This window comes from Schistocerca nitens, chromosome 5 (assembly GCF_023898315.1).
Source record: "Schistocerca nitens isolate TAMUIC-IGC-003100 chromosome 5, iqSchNite1.1, whole genome shotgun sequence".
Lineage (NCBI taxonomy): Eukaryota > Metazoa > Arthropoda > Insecta > Orthoptera > Acrididae > Schistocerca > Schistocerca nitens.
Genome location: NC_064618.1, coordinates 625,622,755 through 625,646,222, shown reverse-complemented (window position 1 = coordinate 625,646,222; position 23,468 = coordinate 625,622,755). Strand labels below are relative to the sequence as shown.

Here is a 23,468-nt window from a genome sequence, read left to right as displayed (position 1 = left end):
TGTTGTTTCTTGTCCGTCCTAACGCGTAGTTGCACTTCAGACTTGCTTGACGTATCATTGTTGTTACTGAGTGGGTGAAAGTCTGATTTTGCCTCCATTCAGGTACACGCGGTCAACATAGTTACTAAAATCCTTTATTATAAGGTGAAGCCCGTCAACTTACCATAGTACAGGCTTTAAAGAGTTAACGTACGCCCGAGCGTAGACGTTACAAGTTCCTGCAAATTCGGAAGTTATGGGCAAATCCACATTATCTGTAAACTAATGGAACAATGGAGTGGACACACAACACGGTAAGTAAAATGTTGAGATACTATGTGAACAGTCACCATAGTGACTAGGATGCTTTGATGCCATAATACTAAGAAGCAACAAAGAAGTTCATGGAAGTACAGCATTGTCTCTACGAGTTTGTCTATGCATGGAAAATGCTTTCCCATTTCAAATTATGTATGTCACCCACTCTGTGGAAGATGTATCAACCGTCTGTAGTTCTTCACAAAAGGTTAAGAAATCTGTGTTGTCAGGTACAAGAGGCAAACAACAAAGTCCTAGAGTGGCAAGAAAGCGCACAAAAAAGGAAAATTAAACAGGCTAAATTCTGTACTGGATAACGAGTGATGCTAACCAACCCTGACATACCTAAGGTAAAACAAAGAATTTCACTACACAGTGTTTGTGGCCCCATCAGATGGTCGAGATGAGGTTCCCTGTCAGTATGCAATTACAGTTCGCGACACACGACACTGAAGTGCATGTGCAACGAGTTTGTCCATTGGAATGTGACCTTGAAGTTTTACCACAGTTGCCAGCAGCTTCCTTGAAGGACGGAAGGAAGATGATAGGAGATAAAGGTAAATTCCAAGATGTGCAAATTCCACCTGCATCAACATATGCCTGTACAGGAGCCTTGAGGTTATGGGTAGGCTGTCACTGATTTTGGAAGACACTGACTGTAATTTTCGGCCAAAGTGGGCACCAAAACGTTGAAAACCAACTGTTCACTGCTTTACCTTCCCAAACTTCCTATCGTCACCCTATCCAGTGAAAGCCTAACATATGTAATTACCATCTCGGACTTGGCATTTCTTGCCTTCTTACAATAAATGACAATGACTCAGAATAATTGATTTTCACTGTAAAAGCTATTGAAGCATGTAAGGCAATACTACACAGAATACCACATTGTTTCCTTACATTTGGAATTTCTACTTTATCCACACTCTCAGTCTTGATCATGATAGACGCATCATGTTGTTAGCGCAAGTATAGAGCCATCTTAATCCTGACCTTGTGGAGAAATGACATGAAAACTGGACAAAGCCAGTAAGTCAGAGTAAATCTTTAATATTTTGACCAGTGTATATATGATAACTAATTCACCTGTATCCACAAGCTTAGGAGACTTGCTTACGGCCGGACGGAGTGGCCGAGTTCTTCTAGGCGCTACAGTCTGGAACCGCGCGACGGCTACGGTCGCAGTTTGGAATCCTGCCTCGGGCAGTTAGGTTAGTTAGGTTTAAGTAGTTCTAAGTTATAGTGGACTGATGACCTCGGAAGTTAAGTCCCATAGTGTTCAGAGCCATTTGAACCATTTGAACTTGCTTACATAAACAGACTATAATATGAAGTTATGCTCAGGGAGTTAAGTAACAAGTAAAGTATGTGCAATATGGAAGTGTTAATGTGAACAGTCATTGTCTAGACATATACACGTTCAACAGCAGCGTGGAATTCAGAGGATCTAATTCTTTGAAAAGGTTCAAATGGTTCAAATGGCTCTGAGCACTATGGGACTTAACATGTGAGTGATCAGTCCCCTAGAACTTAGAACTACTTAAACCTAGCGCCTAGAACCGCACGACCACTCCAACCGGCTTTCATTAACTGTTGAGTTCTTCAGGCAAGAGTCATTTTAAGTGTGGAACTCTATGGTCACCACTACTGTCATGGTCACCCAAACATTCAGTTCCAAATTCCAAAACTACAAATCAATCTATATTTGTAGGGCGTTACGACAAGGCAGTACAAGTACTTAAATAATTAGAGATAATTAAATACTGTTATCTTTTGACCATCAGAAATCATTAATCAATTATTATGTGCTTTATTGACAGAGGACTACAAATTTCTTGCGATTTCCGGTTTGCAGCCAGATGATGTCGACATATAGTCACGTTATTTCGGTTGACAATCATTCAGCCATCTACAGGTGAGTGCTTTACAATAGAGACTGCTTGCCCAATTCGTTAAGTTCATGCCAAAAATTGATGCAGAAGCGCATTGGCATGGAATACTGCTACATGAACACTTTCTGTCGAGATTAGTATCCTCAGTCGAATACTGCTTCATCTGGGGCACGTAGACACGTGGGTAACGTTGAGGTTGCGTACATCCTCTCTGTCGAATTTCGGCACAGCGTAATTAAAATTCAGTAGATAAAATAATAAAATTAGTCGTCGGTAGACGTGTCGTCAGGAGTACATTTTTCCTTTCTGAACTTATTAAAGAAATATCCGGATGTCACAGCTTGCCAAGTTGATAGCCGCCACCAGGATTAATAAGATCTCACGTCATATTTATTTATAATTGGTCTCCTCCTTCGGCGACAGTGTTCATGGTTTCGTTACAATCTCGAATCGATGCGCTTCTGCAGCTGGATTTATCCAAAGCCATTTTGCCAAATATTTCATCTGTATGTTCAGACGTAGCATCATCTGATGGCGTACTTGGTCCGATGCTTTCCAAAAACTTCCTGAGCTACATGGCATACCCCTTGCCGTCTTCTCTCTACAAATTTGGCTTCTTCCATCGTACCACTTCACTGTCCTTTTACTTCAGACGGACAGTTTCGTGATGTTCTATGATAAGAAAAGAGATAAAATGGGTCGTATCCAGACAACTACAAATATTGCTGTAATGTTGCAGCAATATGGCCACAAGTTCAAGTGCAGAGTATATGCAAACTTAGGACCAACCGACCATAGTAGAATTTACGAATGTGGTACTTGATTTTCTTAACAAAGATGACTGTACCACAGGCATATTCTCAGATCTGTCTGACGCTTTTGATAGCGTTGGTCATAGGGTGGTATTAAATAAACTATATGATCAGTAAAAAGATTTGCAGCTATGACAAGTTCCAGTCATACCTGGCAGATACGGCGTAAAGAGTAGGGGCGCAAAAAACGTCAGATATGGGTAAATATTTAAAGAAACTCTAATCAACATCAAAATTAACTAAAATGGGATTTCCCCATAGTACTATTTTAAGAACAGTACTATTTCTGATAAATAGTATAAAACAAGTAGACGGTTTTTATTATGAGGTTTTCAAAGAAAAGGCACTGTGGCTACCACGAAACCATATAGCCACTGAAACGTCTTGCTGAATAAGCGAAAGGAGCCCTCGAGGAAGTTTGCAATTAGTATACTTGCAATAAAGTTACATGGAACATAAGGTAAACAAATGGCGTCTGTTTTACTTTAAAGAGCGAAAACGACACTTTTTTTATTTTAGATGTAGATGATATTTCCATATATATGTTTCATAATAAAGGCAAATTTTCTATTAATGATCACTGATTCTTAGTTGGGGAGGTGCTAACACACACTGCAGTCAGAATGACATCAATACTTCAAGTCCATAAGTCACGTCACTATTGTCTAACAGATATAACCTCTTAGTTACATACTGCTCGTAAGTACACTCAGTTATTAATTATGGAATTAATTTTTGGAACAAGTAAACCAAATCTGAATGCAGTTTTCAAACTACAAAGAAGGGACATGAGAAAAATTACTAAAAAGAGCAATTGGGATTACTGCAACGATCTGTTAAAAACATTAGGGATTTTAATTACAGCATGTGAGTGTGTTTTCCAATCAGTTACAAATATAAACAATAATCTTTTTAATTTCTGCAGAAATAGCTCTCTCTGCGACCATGGAACAAACATAACTTACATATACCAAGAAAGAATAAACATAAGACATAAAAGAGCATTTACTAACAAGGAAACACAGGAAAAGTGAATGATTAGAAATGTTAAAGAGGTCAGCAAAAAAAAACTTTTTTCGAGACTTAACTGACGTTCAGATACGAATGAAAAGTGTATCAGCAGGTTTTCTTTTCCATTACGCAATAATGTTTGTGTCTGGAATGCAGAGTGATTTTTGTTATGAAGCGAATGAACAGTGTAGCAATGACTTCTTATAGTATGAAACAACTACTCTGCGAGAATATATAAATAAAATAGTATTGTACACTAAGAATAACCCAAATGGGATTGAACTGTTTTAATGGGTCTGGTCTTGTATTCGCGACGATGGAGGCCCTAATCCCTATCCGACAATCTTGACTTATATTTTCCGTGATTTCCGTGAATTACTTGAGGTAAATGTTCGGACAGTTACTACTATAGAGCCACGACTAACTACTTGTCTCATCTTTGTCAAACTAGTCCTTTAAGTTGTTACATGCCTCCATATACGAAAGTTATGTCCCACAGTCGAACAAAGCTGCAACTACATATGCCACAACTTTTGAAACTGGCTATCTGATCAAGCGTTACATCACGAGGCGGCACTCAGATATTTATTAAACGTTTAATTGCTGTGACTAATGGAAAGCAAAAACACGGCGTGTGAGAACATGTAAGCATTATGGCCGACCTATATGAGGGGACTGTATACGATTTCGTTTACAGATACGTGAATTCTTATTCGCCAGTAACGAGACATACTTTTCGAAGAACAAATCTTGATCAAGGTACCCCATCAGCAGAATTTCTATATTTGTGCTGACTTGCAGCTGCTAAATCGATCGTTTCGTCTCAGATCAAGCCGATAATTCTCTCATGATGATCAAACCAGCCGACTGACGCCACATTGCGCAAGTAAGTCACGGTTTTGCGTCAAAAAGTCGGTACATGGATCTTATCCAGTATATGCGTATGGAAATGCGAGTCAGATAATACGTACATTATTTTTCTATTTGACTTATCAGATGGGCTTTATTATTGTTCACACATGTATCTTCCGTTCTCAAGATAATATCTGTATCTGAATGGCAATCATAAACTCATCGAAAAGTACTGATAAAAAACTGACGACAAATGCTTTTACTAAAGAGCCACTTCATTCTCCGAGATAGATGGCACAGATAACTTTGGAAATCACGGGGTGGGTATCTTTGCTGCTTTGATGGGAAAATATGTGACGTTGGTAGTCTCACATTGTGGAACTATCAGCTGCTATATATAGAAGATAAGGATTAGAGAGTGGCACAGTTGGAGGCCTACATCCTCAACATGAAGACCGCATTTTCTGTCCTCGTCGCAGCCATCTGCCTCACCGTCTCCCCAGGTAAGTTACATGCAGAAGTAAACTGGACTTTGCTATTTTGGAACGGTGTATTTGACAAACAGGTGGACATCCAAACTGAAGTGTCCTGGGGTTGCATTGTGCACGAGCCACATGGCACCGTCAACTGCTGGCGCACGTTTTCCAGCATTTCTGGCATCATGGTCTGTGGGTAGCGTCTTTGGCTAGTACTAATAAAAAAAAAGGTCTGGTTCCCACGTTCGAATCTAACCACTACATCAATTCTGAACAAAAATGATAAGCAATGGCGCCCGTAAACTTCGAGAGTAAGAAGTCACTCCCGTTAAGCCAATGGCCTTGTCGAAGAGGTCGGATGGGGGGAAACAGGTTCAGGGCACTCACTTGTCATTGGGGTGGCTTACTGCCCGTAAGAGGCGAGAGAATCAGCAATGATCAACGGCATGAAGATGAAGAAGCCAATGTAAACCACTACATTAAAGACACATAAAGCGATTCCACAGGACACTTGGGTTGTAACTGAAAAAGTGTCATGGTGATGTCTCCATTAGCAAATGATTCCGAATTCGTCTCCCATTCGGATCTCCAGGAGGGGACTGCCAAGTGGGGAGCTCACCATGAGAAAAAGATGGAACAATCAACGACGGGAGCCGAGCGGTTCTAGGTGCTTCAGTCCGGAACCGAGCTGTTATTATGGTCGTAGGTTCGAATCCTGCCTCGGTCATGGATCTGTGTGGTGTACTCAGGTTAGGTAGGTTTAAGTAGTTCTAAGTCTAGGGGACTGATCACCTCAGATGTTAAGTCCCATAGTGCTTAGAGCCATTTGAACCATTTTTCAACGACGGGATAACATTCGACAGGGGGGAGCTTGAAATGTCGCAAGTTTGAAAACTGCTAAACTTGAAAATCTGAAAAAGGAAAATGCAAAGATTCAGTCTAGATACAGTGGGAGTCAGTGAAGTGAAATGGAAAGAAGAGGAAGATTTTAGTTCAAAGGAATAGCAAAAGCAGCACAAAGTAATATTCGGTATGAATAGGAAGGTAGGACAGAGAGTGAATAACAGTGAACAGTTCTGTGATAGTGTTGTTCTCATCAGAATCGACAGCAAACTAATACCGACAACAACAGTTTACATACGGATGCCAACGTCGCAAGCAGAAGATGACAGATAGGGAAAGCATATGATGATACTGAACCTGTAATACAATATGTAAAGGAGATGAAAGTCTATTAGTCACGGGGTATAGGAATGGGGTTGCAGGGTAAAGAGAAGAAGAAACGGTTATGTGAAAATATGAGCTTGGAAGTTGGGTGGAGAGAGGAGAAAGATAAATTGAGTTCTACAATAAATTCCAGCTAGTAGTAGCGTATATTCTGTTCAAGAATCGTACGAGGAGAGGGCATACTTAGGAAATGGCAGGGAGATATGGGAAGATTCCTTTTAGATTAATTCATGATCAGGCAGAGATTCAGAAATCAGATATTGGATTTTCAGGCGTATCCTGGAGCAGATATAGACTCAGAGCACAATTTTGTAATTATGAATAAGGAAGGTAACTGCGAAGAAACCTTGCGTAATAGAACTACTACAACTGCTCAACGAAAGAAATAAGTGCAAAAACATTTAGGACAAGGCAGAAATACAGTAATGAAAATAAATAAATAGGAATTACAAGACAGCCAAGTAAGAAAAGACGCGAAAAATTCGCAAAAGGAAATGATCATCTGGAGGGCTGTCTCAGCATACAGAAAAGTCAAAACAACCTTCGGTGCAATTAAAAGCCAGAGTGGCAACGTTAAAGACTGCAATGGGGATTCCACTGTTAAATATAGAGGAGCGAGTGGATAGGTGGAAAGAGTACACTGAAGGCGTCTTTGAGGCGCAGGACTTGTTCGGTGACGGGACAGATGAAGCTGAAGTCGATGAGGAAGACATAGGGGATCAATTACGAGAGTCAGGATCTAAAAAGGCTCAAGAAGACCTGAAACCAAGTAAGTCAGGAGGGATAGACAACATTCCGTCAGCGTTTCTAAAATCATTGAGGAGAGTGTCAACCAAACGACTATTCAATTTGGTGTGTACAATCTACGAGACTGGCCACGCGCTTTCACAAATTCGAAAAAATATCATCCACACAGCTACGAAGATAGCAAGGTCAGGTAAGTGCGAGAACCATCACACAGTCAGCGTAACAGCCCATGCCTCCAAGCTGCTGACAAATATAACGTACGGAAGGATGGGGAATAAAATTGGGGATCTGTTAGACTATGATCAGTTTAGTACTAGCCAAGATAAAGGCAACAGACGGACAGCTCCGACGTTGCGCTTGATAATGGAAGCGAGACAGAAGTTCAGAACTGGCTCATAGGATTTGTCGATCAAGAAAAAGCGTTCGACAATGTAAAATGGAGCAAGATGTTCGGAATTCTGAGCAAAATATCAGTAAACTATAGGGAAGGACGGGTAATACACAATACATGAAAGAACCAAGAGGGAACAGTAAGACTGAAAGACAACGTACGGAGTACTCACATTAAAAACTGTGCAAGACAGACATGCAGCCTTTCACCCCTACTGTTCAATCTATACATACAATAAGCAATGCCGTGCGGAGTGGCCGCGCGGTTAGAGGCGCTATGTCACTGATTGCGAGGCCTCTCCCGCCGGAGGTTAGAGTCCTCCCTCGGGCATGGGTGTGTGTCTTGTTCTTAACATAAGTTAATTTAAGTAGTGTGTAAGTCTAATGACCGATGACCTCAGCAGTTTGGTCCCTTAGGAATTCACATAATTTGAACAATTGAAGAAGCAATGCTGGAAAGAAAATAAGGGTGAGACTTAAATTCAGGGAGAAAAGATGTCAATGATAAGATTTGCTGATGACATTACTATCCTCATTGGAAGCGAAGTACAGTTACAGAATCTGTTGAATGTAATGAACAGTCTAATGAGTACAGAATACGCGTTGAGAATAATCTGGAAAAAAATTGATGTAATGAAAAGTAGCAGAAATGAGAATAGCGAGAAACTTAACATCTAAATTGGTGACGAAGAAGTGGACGATGTTAGAGAATACTGCTGCCTTGGAAGCAAAATAACTAATGACGGACGAAGCAAGGAGAACATAGAAAGCAGACTGTAACAGGGAAAGAGGACATATCTGGCCAAAATAAGTTTACTTGTACCAAACGTAGGCCTTAATTTGAAGAAATAATTTCTCAGAATGTACGTTGGGAGCACGGCATTATATGGTAGCGAATTGTGGACATTGCGAAAGCCGAAAAACAGGAAAACCGAAGCGTTCGAGATGTTGCGCAAAAGAAGAATGTCGAAAATTAGGTGGACTGACAAGGTATGGAATCAGGTCTTTACTCATTACTCCAAATTGGTTTTGATGTCTACTAACAGCATCATCGTAGGAATCAGGAGCTCCCCACGTGTGACTGTTACGTCTACTTATGATAGCACATCGACCACACATCAGCTCATCTAAACGAATTCTCACGCTGCAGCGGAGTGTGCACTGACGCGAAACTTCCTGGCACATTAAAGCGTGTGCCAGATCTGGACTCGAACTCGGGAAATTTCCAGAGTTTTTTCTGACAATAGTTCACTTTGAAGGAAAGTACGCATGGGTACTCTCTGATTGTGTCCACGTCAGTTGCTGCTACTCCAGAGGCAGCCCGTCTACACTGTCCCAGATTTTTTTGCATGTATCTGCGGTCGATGGCTCAATACGCTACCTGACCAAGTCTGCTCCGTCTACTGTAGGTATAACAATAAGATGCCAAGTTCTTTAGGAGAGGGACATCCATTGAAACCTGTTATCCAGACAACACAAATAATGCAGTACCATGTTTCTTTCAAGTGTGCCTCGGAGTCAATCAGTAGGATGCGTCGAGAGTGGAGGAAGGCGGAATCTTGAGTGGAACAGGGTTGTTTCGAAATTTTTTTTGTTTCATTTCTTGTGTCGGCTTCCGATACGTGGCCATACAGCAATCTTAACAGTGAAATGTCAATAACGATGATACTAACATATGGCCACCCGACTGGAGAAAATCTCCGACCGTTTTCAATATTAACGAATATTAAAGATGAAATAAATGTCAACGATAGGGAAGTTATGGAAATGCAGTGTGATAAAGAATGTCGATTAGAGAATTCATTTGGAAAGGTGGAAATTCGAGATTATTAAGGATGCTGCATTTGGGTTTGTGGAGTGAAAGCGCTAAAAGTTAACAACTGTGTGCCCATGATGAGAAACAGTTACATCTTAAAGACATGTGTTAGCAATGTTTACCTGATTTGGACTGTTTTAACAAATGGTTGAAATGGCTCTGAGCACTACGGGACTTAACTTCTGCGGTCATCAGTCCCCTAGAACTTAGAACTACTTAAACCTAACTAACCTAAGGACATCACACACAGCCATGCCCGAGGCAGGATTCGAACCTGCGGCCGCAACGGTCGCGCGGTTCCAGACTTTAGCGCCTAGAACGGCTCGGTCACTCCGGCCGGCGACTGCTTAATAATAGTATAAACACTTTTAGAATCGTACTTGATAAAGGGATGAAAGTCCAAATCTGGATAGTACAGAAGATAAATATAATAATACACAGTTAAATGGCAGTTTACTCTTTTAAGAAGTTATTGTCCTGTACGAGGTTGCATCCAAATCTAAGTAAATTTCACGGGGAATTTTCCAGAATGGTTGTTGTTGTTGTGGTCTTCAGTCCTGAGACTGGTTTGATGCAGCTCTCCATGCTACTCTATCCCGTGCAAGCTTCTTCATCTCTCAGTACCTACCGCAACCTACATCCTTATGAATCTGATTAGTGTATTCATCTCTTGGTCTCCCTCTACGATTTTTACCCTCCACGCTGCCCTCCAATACTAAATTTGTGATCCCTTGATGCCTCAGAATATGTCCTACCAACCGATCCCTTCTTCTAGTCAAGTTGTGCCACAAACTCCTCTTCTCCCCAATCCTATTCAATACTTCCTCATTAGTTATGTGATCTACCCATCTAATCTTCAGCATTCTTCTGTAGCACCACTTTTCAAAAGCTTCTATTCTCTTCTTGTCCAAACTATTTATCGTCCATGTTTCGCTTCCATACATGGAAGTGGCCCCGACCACCTTACAAGTCGGTATGTTTCACAGAATGGTAGTAATTCAAATAAAGTTGCATTGTAAAAGCAGTAACGAGTACGAGTGCTGACTGAATCTTGTAAACGTTCAGATTTTGTCTAATAAACAGTGACTATATTTACATATTTTGCTTCTTGTTAACTACTGAACATAAACCATGTATAACCTACTCTCGCCCGTCTCCGGAACTTAGTAGTTATCCGGGAGAGCTGTGTGTCGACCCCGTACTCCACGATACCACGACCAAATGATGTCACAACGCAGAGGATGACACTGTAGCCAGTCACCAATGAATGAGCCGTCAGGCCCCGAACGACGAGCTGGTAACCTAACATCCATAAATACACAAAGAACAATAATGAAGCTGTATTAAAATCGAAAAAGGGACTAGCACACGGTCACATTTTTTAACCGTCCCTGGTTTATCTCGATGTGAACACTTCACCCCCAAATAAATAATTTCCACTTGAATTTAGTTTGCGACCGCTAATACTATCTAAAATACAAGCGAGGCGAGAGGGAGTGGAATCTTACACTATGTACGGAGTCTATGGTCGTGCCCACAGGGGACGCAGCATCAATGGAGGGAGCTTTCGTGAATGCGACACGGATCATCCCTGCTCCCGATGTGACGTACTACGTTGTGAACGGGACAGCCACCAGGGATATGATGATCGCTGCTGTCTCATCTTACATCGCCACCATGACGGAAGGGTTGGGCTTCCAGACAGCCAACTCAGCCCGGGCGACCTACAACTCAATGCGTCACATGGAGCAGGGTGTGGAACACAATGTCTACGAGATCCAGACTGGGGCTAATGTAACATTCGACGCCCCTCTGTCAGGGCTGGCCATCTGCTACCGCAACTTCTCTGCTGCTGTGAAGAATGGGCTCAGATCCACGAAGCACTTCAGTTCACAGGTAAGAGAGTCTTCCCATATATTGTTGTATACTCTCATCATATTTCGGTCAGATTCTCACAGCATATTCTAGTGGCCTCGACAACCTTAAACGTCGGTGTGTTTCACAGGGTAACTTGAGAACAGGTGCTAGACAGCAGAGGGACATCCGCATTTGGAATCTGGATGAGGCGTTCGTCCATCTGCCAGAGACAGTGGCACCAGAGCTGCAGAAACTGCACGACTGGATAGTCGACTTTGCGTACATCGGCATCTCAAATGCCACCGCCGAGCTTCCGGCTGTCATGGAGGACCTTCGAGTGCAGGTGAGGACTTCTGGAGCGACACTGGTGACGGTTACATTTGGACAGACTTGTGCTATATTGTGTCTGTAAGATTAGTTATTGTGTAGCCCGAGCAGAATTCTTTTACGGTTGGGTATTGTGTAGTACGGACAGTTCCGACTGACAGCTGCAGCTGTATTGCAGATCTTCGATTGTGTGATTACCTGAACAGTTTTACCTTTTGTACGATATTCTGTTTACTGTATAAAGTTGCACCCACAGCCCTGTCACGTGTCGGTGGCGAATTAACCATTGTGATTTTGAGTCAGCAGAAGTTGGTCATGGTTACTGATGTTGTCTGATGGAAGCAGGTCCATTTCTATGATCGAGTCTGGACATTAGTTGTTGTGGAGAGAATGAGGAAAATGTCTATTTAATCATACAGTGTTTATCGATCTTGTAGATTATGTGCTGACAGTAGAATCTGTCTCCAGTGACGGAGCACTTGAGCCCTTTGGAGTGATTTCGATTCAATCCAGAGCCGTTGTAGGTGTTTCATGATTTCATGCATCCAGTGATTTATGGGTCTGACAAGCGCATGATTTTCTTATGTTGTTTCCACCATTACGGTGTTGGGTCTACAGTGTTGATGCGTGCGAGCCCCATGTCCTATGAACCCAATTCGTCATGGCATTGTTTTATGGTCAATGTTTGGTTCTTCAGGCCGTCCAATAACAAGTTCCTCCTTCTTGAATTATAAAATTACAGAATTCAGCCATAAATTGACTTTGTCCTCTGCTAATGTTTGGGCTGTAAATCAAAGAACCATCTTCAGAGTGCACTACAACGAAAAGATGTTAATGCGCTGCCGTCCACCTTATATACCGGTATAGTGAGCAGTTTGTGCGTTCGCACACGGAGGGCTTCAGTCTGTGTGATATGTTATCCGATTTTTAATCGTTACGTGTGATACGTTATCTGATTTTTAATCGTTACCCAATTGTGATAGACCAAGTGAGAGAGGAGTAGGGTCTCTTTCTCTTTTGCTTTGGGAGAAAGGATATAAATGAAGAAAATGTGGCAGTGGGCCGGAAAGTATGAGGGGCCTTGCGCGTGCAAGACAATTATGTAAAAATTTAAAGGAAAAAGACATCTTGAAAAGTAGAATAATAAAAACTGATTTCTCTAATTCTAATTAATTAAATACTTACAGGTGTTTGTTCGCCCCTCGTGGTCTCGCGGTAGCGTTCTCGCTTCCCGAGCATGGGGTCCCGGGTTCGATTCCCGGCGGGGGTCACGGATTTTTCCTGCCTCGAGATGACTGGGTGCATCATCATTCATCCCCATTACGGTCGGAGGAAGGCAACGGCAAACCACCTCCATTAGGACCTTGCCTAGTAAGGCGGTGCGGGTCTCCCGCATCGTTCACCTACGCTCTTTAAAGAAGCGTGGGACTTCATTTCCATTTCCATTTTTGTACAACGGATATTTTTTTCTCAAGATCCTGTTTGTTGCGAAATTAAAATAACAGTGAAAATCCGATAAATCTTTGCGCAGATGTGTTGTGCGATGTCTCTAGTACGCCCATCGATCGCATCACGTCGCACTTATTAGTTCTGAGCGCGCAGTGAGAACGTAAAAGTTCGATTTATTCATGCTGAGGGGTGCAATGCAGCCGAAAATCATTGAAAATGAGTACCATGTACAATGAAACTTTCACGAGTGACAGCAAGGTACGGCAATGGTGCAGAAATTTTGAAGCAGGTCTTACAGACGTTAATGATGTAGGAGGTCACGAGGCGAATGTCAACCGATGATCCTGTTCAGCCAGTGGATCAGGCGATTCGAAAAAGTCATTGGTTCACAATTTTTGTGTTGAGTGGTTAATGAAATTTGAGGCCAGCTCTGTATAAGATCGTGAGTGAGAGACTTCAGTGCCGCAAACTCTGTGCAAATTGGGTTCCAAAGATGCTGTTCGACCATTACAAAACATAGCGATAGTCTTTCTCCAGCGCCATCACCAAGACAAAGAAATTTTTTGAACAAAACTGGAATAGGGGACGAGACATCGGTCCATTTAGACCACGGATAAAAAAAAAGAGCAATCCAAACCGTGGTACAGTCTCGTTTCCCGAGTAAACCGAAAAGTGCGAGCTAACCTTCTCCATCCGAAAACGTATGGCTATTATATTCTGAGACCGAAAAGGTGTTTCACTGGAGGAATCCACGGAACGTGCCACGACCATCACTGCAGCCTTACACAGCGTGACTCTTGAACGTGTACGAAAGGCAATTTAGAATAAGCGAAAAGGAATGCTGTCTTCGACATTGTCCTTCTTCATGCTAATGCTCCGCCTCACACAGGAGCTGCAGCAAAGACGATCTTGGAGCGTTTACGATGGGAAGTGTTTGCTCACCAACCATACATCCCGGAATTTGCTCCTTCTGATTTTCATCTCTTTGTTTACATGAAATGCTGGCTAGGAGGACACAATTTCGGCACAGACCAGTGTAGAGAATTTTCTGAAAGCACAGGCGACTGCCTTCTATGACGAGATATTGGAAAGCTAGTACCACACTACGACAGCGGGGATTATATAGATGGAAGATAAAACATTTTCATTTTCACTGTGGTTTACACTTCGCGATAGCTCGATCGTTGAAAAGAAAATAGCCCTTGTATAAGACGTACTGTCATTGTTGTGCAACAATTAAGAAGCAAGCTGCCATATCACGAAGTCCACAATTTAAAAAGTTAAAAAAAATGAAAAAGTGCACCTGGACCCGGAATAGGAGTTGCAACGCGGATACACTATAGGCAAATCTGTTGACTGCACTAAAATGACAACCCACCTCCAGACAGTTGAATGAAGACAGTGATTATACTGAGATCACAGTGTAGTCGACCTGCATATCTTTGGTGTCCATTTTCTACCGAAAATAAGTGCGCGACGAGATTTTGTTGGCGACATTTTTGTACTGTTGGTATGCAAGGAACTGTGCTGTGGCATCCGAGTGGACGAATTTTGGTTCATCATTTACAGAATATATTTGAGGATATTACTCTGAGATGAAGAGATAACCACTGCAGAGGAATTTGTTGGTGGCACAGTAAATCAGGCAAAGATTGATTAACTAAAAAATGTTTTATTATAGAATAGCTTTTTCAATTTTATTACTTTTTATTTTCTTTTAATTTGTATCTTTTATTTCAGAGTCTTTCTATTCTTCTCTTACGGCCATCGATGTTCAAAGTTTTCCCATTAAGCGAATTCCTTTCTCTAAGGCTCTAACATTCTATTCAGGAAGTTTGCTCTCATTTACTGGATGTGCTCAACGTTTAGATTCTCGTCTAGTTGACTTTTGCTTTTGTCTCGTATGACACTGAATAACAGGGACACACCAAATCACAGTAGCCACTAACATTTTATCTCTTTCTGCGCAGTACCTGTACCCCGACGTGGCGGCCGCCATGGTGAAGGCTTACAGCCTCCAACAGAGCTACGACGATCTGTTCCAGCAGTACACTAACCCAGACATCTACAGCGAATACGCTGCAGCCCGCGACGAACTGCTTTCCCTGGAAATTGAGTGAAGAACTGCATTCACAGGCAACGAGCAGTTGGTGGTTATGTCAGCATCAGAATACATTTTGACACTATGAGCAGGGATGTATTGGTCAATAAATAGCACTTACGCACGTTAAAGAACTGTCTTGTTGTTTGGTTATGTGTAGAAGTTAAAAAAGATGTAAATGTTGGAGAAACAAAACCCATGATAAATAAACAAATTAAAGGAGACGTACAGTATCTTAGTAGATGGAAAGCCAGTGGATCAGGTCTGTAAATTAAGTACTTGCATTCTATCTTCTGTGGGGACATGAAGGCAGAAGACGGAACTACGGGAAGTTTCAAAGCAGCAGGTCTTTTGTGTAACGTTGTCAGAGAGAACTTTCTTAACAAGAGAGAGAAGGAAGGTAAACTGTATGTAGATCCACCTACATCTCAAAATTGACCTACGGCTTCGAATTCGTGTATACAGTTAGCGAACAGCCAGGTACAAGTAGTAGAAAGGAGTACCTCAGGAAAAAGAAACCACCCTTGAAGGAAGAGGAACAAAACAGAATTACATAGAAAAATTGCTGTGCCCCTGTAAAGGAGTATCCACGAGAAACTGCTGGAGCATTTTGACCAAGTCCAGCGAATTTCGAAAGATCACGTGCCATGGAGAGTGAAAGAGGTAAGGAATTGTTTCTGGAGTAAAGTTTCGCTCAATGTGACTTGTTCTGACTTGTTCCATGTTTCTTCCCTTCCTTCATTCTATCACTGTCTCATCTATTTTATTAACCAATAATGAAAGTGCTATTATACAGGGCGAGTAAGAAGTCATACATTTCGTGTGTAAGATATCAAAAGAAAGAAAGAAAGAACCCGGCAATACTGTGTTACAATGTCATACCGTTATCGATTCGATATTCTGTAGGAAGTTTGTGTTGCTGCTGGCAGACACTTTACAAACAACAGACAGTTATGGGATACACACTTTACAAACAACAGACAGTCATGGGACGTAGTACACCACAGTGGAATTACTGGTCACATCAAGTCATCGTAAAATGGTGTTTATTTCGATAAGTTATGAACAAAGCAAAAACAGTTGGTTATATTGACTTATCACTAATAGAACATGAGGCAAGCATTGGTATCAGTCGCTGGAGTGTCTTCTCCTTCGTCAGGGCAAAGCATGAGATGAGTACACCAAGCGTCTCCTCTATTTAACAGGCTCATATCGTTCGAAATAATGTCTAACTAGTACGGATCGGTGAAGCGGGAGAGAAACTGTTAAAGGCAGTCCTACCAATGGATCCATGTTAGTGATTCGTATGCTCTGTTGTTGTGTAAAGTTGGCTTTTCTCTGCCTTGCTTGTCTCTTGGCCTTTGGTGGGTGGTAGGTGGTGGGAGGCGTAACATACAAAGGCGACCAGTTACTCCTCAGTACCTTCTGCTGGTGTGACCACAGTGCGAAATAGTGGCGTAGTCAGAGGAGATACCTAGAACAGGTGCTGTTGAGTTCTGTGTAACTTGGCCACCAGTAGTACCTATGTGGACTACGGGGTTGGTCTTTCAAACCTGATGTGGATGTGCTCCAATGTTTCGTCTGGAATTGACCATGGATAGAAACGCCGCTGGGATGTTGCCTCATTCGGTGAGCAGGTGGTTCAGACAATGAACGATCGTTTGATATTGGCATTGACACCTGGCTAGTAGACGTGGCACATGGTAAGTGACTACATTCCTGGCACACCCAAGTGGAACGGATGTAACAGGTGGAGGAAGCTGGGAATGACTTCTCTGCAGTTTTGAGTTTCGGGGCTATCAGTGAAAATCCTCATCAATGCTGAGCCGATGTCTAGTTGAGAAGTAAGTTTGAAGTACCTGTGGATTGCTAGCTGGAAAGTTCTGAGGTTACTCCCGTTTTACATGAACGCTCACCAGAGCGAATGGTCTGTGCATAAAGTATTGCATCTACATCAATAATCTGCAAGCTACCTGACGGGGTGTTGAGGTGGATACTTCTGTTTCCCCCATCCCTACATTCGTGAGTGGTGCGTCGGAAGAACGATGGTTGGCAAAATCTGTATTAGCACTAAATTCTCGAATTTCCTTATTGTTGCCATTTCGCGGGACGTATGTGGGAGGATGTAATGTGTTGTCCAACTCTTCCTGGAACTTACTTTTGTTAATGCGTCAGGATTGGCCAGGAGGGGAAAGCAGTAGCCACCCGTTGAGGTGAAGAATAAAATATAGTTTAAACTGTGTGAAGTTTTAATGCGTAAAGAAAGGCACGCCTGGAGAAGCCGCCGAGACTGAATGGGCAGCCGCCCAAGAGAGCAGGTGAGGAGAGCATCTGATCGGTTTGGAAGCTGCCAGTAGAAGAGAGCGAACGGTGTGTCCGCTCCCGGCAGCCGGCAGCGGTTCCACCCCCACTTGACCACCTCCAAGCCTCCCTATTGGTCGGTCAGATCGTAAGACGCGTAGTTCGGTAGCATTACCGCGTCAGCAACACATGAGTTTAGCTGCTGATGGTTCAACACGTGAGTTTCAGGATGGTTCTATCCGGTTCTGGACAACGTGACTGAGACGCTGCAACTTACCGCCAGGCAGAAGGCACTGACGAACATCAAATGAAAAAATAAAAATCAAACTTTATACTAATAAATCCATTCAGTATCGGCCCCCACTGTGCACTTTCTTGGAAATTCAATAGCAAGCTTCCCGTGATGTACTACGCGTCATGTGTAGCGTCTTCCACTGCAGTTTGTTGAGCATGACTGTGGCCGCACGGGATTAGCCGAGCGGTCTGGGGCGATGCAGTCATGGACTGTGCGGCTGGTCCCGGCGGAGGTTCGAGTCCTCCCTCGGGCATGGGTGTGTGTGTGTTTGTCCTTAGGTTAATATAGGTTAAGTAGTGTGTAAGCTTAGGGACTGATGACCTTAGCAGTTAAGTCCCATAAGATTTCACACACATTTTTGAGCATGTCTGTGACGCTCTCGCGTTAACTAAACAACCTTGTGAAAAAAGGTGCACCTGTCTTCGTTGGGTCTTCTGTCTCTTCCATTAGTTCTAGCTGGTAAGTGATGAACAATATTCAAAAATCAATCGAACAAGTGCCTCTTCTTTCGTGGATGAGTCACATTTCCTTAAGATTTATCCAATGAATCTCAGTTTGGCATCTGCTAATCGTAATATTTGTTTCATGTGGTCATTCGGCTTAAGGCACTCCAGATGGTTACTCACAGATATTTTACGGTAGGTACTGTTTCCTGCAATTGGTCATCAATGAAGAAGTTGTACAGTAGAGAATTTCTTCTCCTTTGTATGCACAATATGTTGCATTTATTTACGTTCGGTATTAGCTGCCAGTTCCTGCACCGTTCAGTAATCCTCTGTAGGTCATTATGCAATTTACTACAGTGTTCTGGTGTTGCTATATTCTTACAGACGACGTCAACATTTGGAAAAGCCTAATGGAGCTTCCTACATTTTCTGCTTGGTAATTTATATATACTGTCAACAGTAACGGCTCTATAACATTTCCTTAGAGTACTCCTGAAATTATCTTTACATATGTCGATTTTGTTCCTCTGAGAGCGACGTGTGGAGTTCTGTTTGCAAGAAAGCCTTCATTGCAGTCGCAAATATGTTCCGATACACGGCCCAGATATAGAATGGAACTTTGCAACGTAAGTTATAGATGCCTGAAACATAATGTGTCGTTAGCATCAAATTTTATACTGACGCCATTGGGAGTGTTCATGACGAGTGAGTATCGGAGTAGCCGTTAGGCTGTTTTATCAGCAATGAAAACGAGAATTTCATTATGGAAAAAGAAGAAATTGCGTCCCTGACCAGAGCTCTCTTTCTCAGTGAGTAGTCTGCGTGTCTTCGTTTGAGAGATTTTTAAACCTATGTAAATGGATGCTCTGACTGATTTTGCATTTGTGGGACAACACGACACACATCCCATGTTTTGACCGTCTCTTGCCAGCACTAAGCGGTTACGTGGCGAGTACATGGCAAGGCGACGTTCTGTTCCGAGGAGAGCTTTTAGCGTTCGGAATGCCTTCTAACGTGCAAGTCTGTGGACGACGTAGGCCTACTTCGCATCTTTCTTCTTTTGTTGATTTAAGGGATGACTTATTTGATCCATTTTCTGGAGGAATTTCTCATAATAATTCAATTTTCTTCGAAAGCATGGTAGTTTCTCTCTTTGGGTTAAAACGAAGCAAGGTGCGGCGCAAGTGGCTGTGGAGTGGAAGGCTGAACAAGGAAAACATTCATAGCTACACACGCTGACTTTATTTTAAATCAGATTGCAATTAACAAACAACCTCTCCAGTTGATTAGAGAGCAGCTTCAAATAGTAAAAAAATGTTTTTTAATCTCCAAGACAATGAAATTTCTACTACAACCATAGATCCTCAAAACAATTAATAAAACGTTATTCAGACCTTCGGACTTTTTAAACAGCCAAACGTTATCTAGACAGTAAATAGTTAGAGATTCTATAATAAATGACAAAATTTATTTAGAACGTTAGATTCTAAATCGATAAAAAATTTTACCCCATAAGAACAATACAGGGTGTTTCAAAAAGATATACATATTTCGAATGCATATATTTATTAAACATTAAAAGATACGAATATGAAACTTTACACACAAATTTACGAACCTCTCAAGTTCAGATTACAGATGTTCAATATGTCCTCCATCAGCGACACGAACAATATCATATCGGTACTTAAATTCCTCCCATACTCGGGCACTGACGTTTATGGCAGTAAGGATCCGGTTCTTCAACTCTTCCAGGTTCTGTGGGAGTGTGGTACATAAACGTTGTCTTCAACGTCAAGAAGTCAGTGGGTGTCACATCTGGTGACCGTGGGGCCCAGCTGAGACATGCTAAGTCGCCAGCTCCTTGACGACGAATCCAAAGGTTCAGTAGAGTTTCATTCAGATACGCAGTGAGGGGGTGCCCTGTCTTGTTGAAAAATGAAGTTGTCTTCGTGCAGCCTCGGAAACAACCAATTTTCTAACATAGCGAGATACTGCTGACCGTTAACTGTGTTTTCATCGAAGAAGAATGGGCAGTAAACAGATGATCGGGGTATCGCACAAAACACATTGACTTTGGGCGAACATCGTACATGTTCAATGGCTGCATATGAGTTCTGTAGGCCCCAAATTCGAACATTGTGTTAGTTTACCTGACCACTAACAACGAAAGTCGCTTCATCACTGAACACGATGCATCGTGCGAAAGTGTTATCATTGTCAACAGCATCAAGAATCTCGTTACAAAATGCCACACGTTTGCGTTTGTCATCAGGACGCAGAGCTTCTAACAGCTGTAACGTGTACGGCTTCGTAACAAAACGCCGTCTCAAAACACGCCAATTTGTTGTGTTGTTGGCAGTTTTAACTCCACACTGGCACAGCGAGTTGATTTTGAAGGACTACGATGGAAGGCAGTTTGAATTTGTGCAACATTTTCTTCACGAACACGAGGGCGGCCAGGACTCTTTCCTTTACATTCACATCCTGTATCTAGAAACTGTCGATACCATCTGCGAATGTTCCACCCATTCGGAGGATCAATTTGGAACCTCAACCTAAGACGTCTTCGCACTGTAATCACGGAATTGAACTTCGTAATCTCGAGAACACAAAATGATTTCCGCTGCGGAGTAGCCATTTTAAACATATGACGGTTACCAAGCAAAACAGAAGACAAGTGACATCTAGCGACTATTAATATAAACTAGACTATGTATTCCTTTCTCCAATAGCCTAGCAGAGGCACAGAGATCGATAGTTTGGACAAAATAATACTTTGTAATACGCACATTCCTTTTGAAACACTCTGTAATCATAAGCTGCACTAAAACATCGGGAATCAAATAGTTAATAATTTACAGAATGAAATTTTCACTCTGCAGCGGAGTGTGCGCTGATATGAAACTTCCTGGTAGATTAAAACTGTGTGCCCGACCGAGACTCGAACTCTGGACCTTTGCCTTTCGCGGGCAGGTGCTCTACCAACTGAGCTACCGAAGCACGACTCACGCCCAGTACTCACAGCTTTACTTCTGCCAGTACCTCGTCTCCTACCTTCCAAACTTTACAGAAGCTCTCCTTGCGAACCCCAATACACTAATAATGGTAAAAGCTTATGCAAAATCAGTTTTTAAGTAGCTAGAAATTTTCATCCCAGACCAATAATAAAGATAAAGCTCCACTTGAACAGCAACGGCTCAAATAATTACAATTTTATTGCACAGAATAACAATGATCAAAGCTCAGTCAAACCAGTTTTTAAATAGAAAAAAAGCCAGACTAGTAATAGCAACAAAGCTACAGTTAAACAGCAGGTCTCAAATAATAAATTATCCTACCCCACACAACAATAATGTAAAAACGTAATGCAAATCAATTTTTAAATAGTTAAAATTTTTTATCCGAGAACGATAATAATAACAGAGTTATACTTAAAAAGCAGGGCTCAAATAATTAATGCTCTCGCCCCACACATTACTAATGTCAAAAGCTTATGCAAAATCAGTTTTTAAATAGTTAAAAACTGAAAGAGGAAACCAGCTGATAGCTGTATATTACGATAGGTTTTTCCTTAGGCACTGGGTGGAAAGATGGAAGTGGCTGACTTCAAGACAACACTGCAACACAAATTAATGGGGCACTAACCAGATTAAATTTAATCTTGCAAACCAGATATTTAAAACACCAGTCAAAAATAACTGCTCTTAAATCCACACAAGACAATCAAATCCCCAGTGATAAAGAACAGTAAAACCAGCTTCACTAATGGACATTAACAAAATTTGAGAGCCTCACTCGTGTTGCATGGCGTAACCTTACAATATGCTTCCGCATAAGTCCGAGACAATCAACAGCCAGACCAACGAGGCGTGGCCGTGGAAAAAAGGCAGCTAGAACACTACCAGTGCTTAACATGGTTGGAACCGAACCAGCAAACGGCCGCCCGAGGGAATAAAGAACAATCACAGTGAAATCGTGCTTACAAGATGACACAATACGTCAGACGGGGGTTTCACCTCCAACATGAACTCTCACCCTCTCACTTGAGAGAACCAGCCATCAGCACTTCCAGGGGCAAAAAAATACCACACCAGGGGAACACACTAGCCGCTCCCTAGGAAACATTCGGACAGGTCACGCCGGAGATCCGGGGCACAGCCCAAGCGACTCAGCCGCGCAAGGGCCCCACTCCGGATCTACTTGTCCCCGCCGCCAACCCGTGCAGAATCAACACCCTGCGTCGTCCGGAATAAGGAAGTGTCCGCTGCTTATCGGTGTCCTTTCCTCGTTTCTTGCTACTCTCAGCTGCACGAGATGGCCAGGAGGTGGCGCTGCAGGCGAAATCAAGCGTGCATCGGAAAGACAGCACAAAATATCCACATCCACACGGCTCAGTGAGAAATGGGAAATAATGGGTCCAGTGAGATATTTAGTGGGTTTCTGTCCACCTTTGCTGAGGCTGTGGCCTTCATCTTTGATATTCGACTGGAAGGAACTGCATATGTTTCCTTTCATTTCAAACCATTATGGTTCACTTATTTGTTTCAGTTTTATTTAATTGCATATGAGGTTCCGATCCAAATCAGTTGGGTTGTGGAACGAAATGCTGGTTAGAAAATTTGTAAATAAAAGAATTAATGAATTAATGAAATATGAAAAAACAGTGAGGGAATAAACAGATAAATAACACATTACAGATGAAAGTTCTTACCTACTGCGCGGAACGCCTGTATTTGAAATTGGACCTTTTCATTTCTGCTGAATGACTATTGAAAATAAAATCTGCTTTATGGTCGGAACTTTCTGTAGAATTCTTAAGGAACCGTTGTCCAAGTGCATATCCTTTTTCTGCCTAGAGTTCACTTAGTGACAGCTGCAATTTCTTCTGAATGAGTCTGCTTTTCTCGTGGTCGTGCGGTAGCGTTCTCGCTTCCCACGCCCGGGTTCCCGGGTTCGATTCCCGGCGGTGTCAGGGATTTTCTCTGCCTCGTGATGGCTGGGTGTTGTGTGATGTCCTTAGGTTAGTTAGGTTTAAGTAGTTCTAAGTTCTAGGGGACTGATGACCATAGATGTTAAGTCCCATAGTGCTCAGAGCCATTTGAACCATAGTCTGCTTTGTCAACAGCAAAACACATGAACGAATATATGTGCAGAGATGGAAGATATAGA

At 42.2% G+C, this 23,468-nt stretch overlaps 1 protein-coding gene across 1 annotated transcript; it reads left to right on the top strand.

Annotated features, from left to right (window-relative positions):
• The first annotated feature begins 5,300 nt into the window (after positions 1-5,300).
• LOC126260055 (uncharacterized) lies at positions 5,301-15,442 on the top strand. Its single transcript, XM_049957247.1, has 4 exons — positions 5,301-5,367; positions 11,061-11,416; positions 11,526-11,720; positions 15,124-15,442. The coding sequence occupies exons 1-4, from the start codon at positions 5,313-5,315 to the stop codon at positions 15,271-15,273; spliced, it is 756 nt and encodes a 251-aa protein (XP_049813204.1). The 5' UTR covers positions 5,301-5,312; the 3' UTR covers positions 15,274-15,442.
• Positions 15,443-23,468: the final 8,026 nt, after the last annotated feature.

Bases quoted from the DNA above. Each gene is read 5' to 3' on its own strand.
- LOC126260055 (XM_049957247.1), top strand. From the start codon at position 5,313: ATGAAGACCGCATTTTCTGTCCTCGTCGCAGCCATCTGCCTCACCGTC. The intron at 5,368-11,060 runs GTAAGTTACATG...TCGTGCCCACAG, and splicing joins CTGCCTCACCGTCTCCCCAG to GGGACGCAGCATCAATGGAG. The intron at 11,417-11,525 runs GTAAGAGAGTCT...TGTGTTTCACAG, and splicing joins CGAAGCACTTCAGTTCACAG to GGTAACTTGAGAACAGGTGC.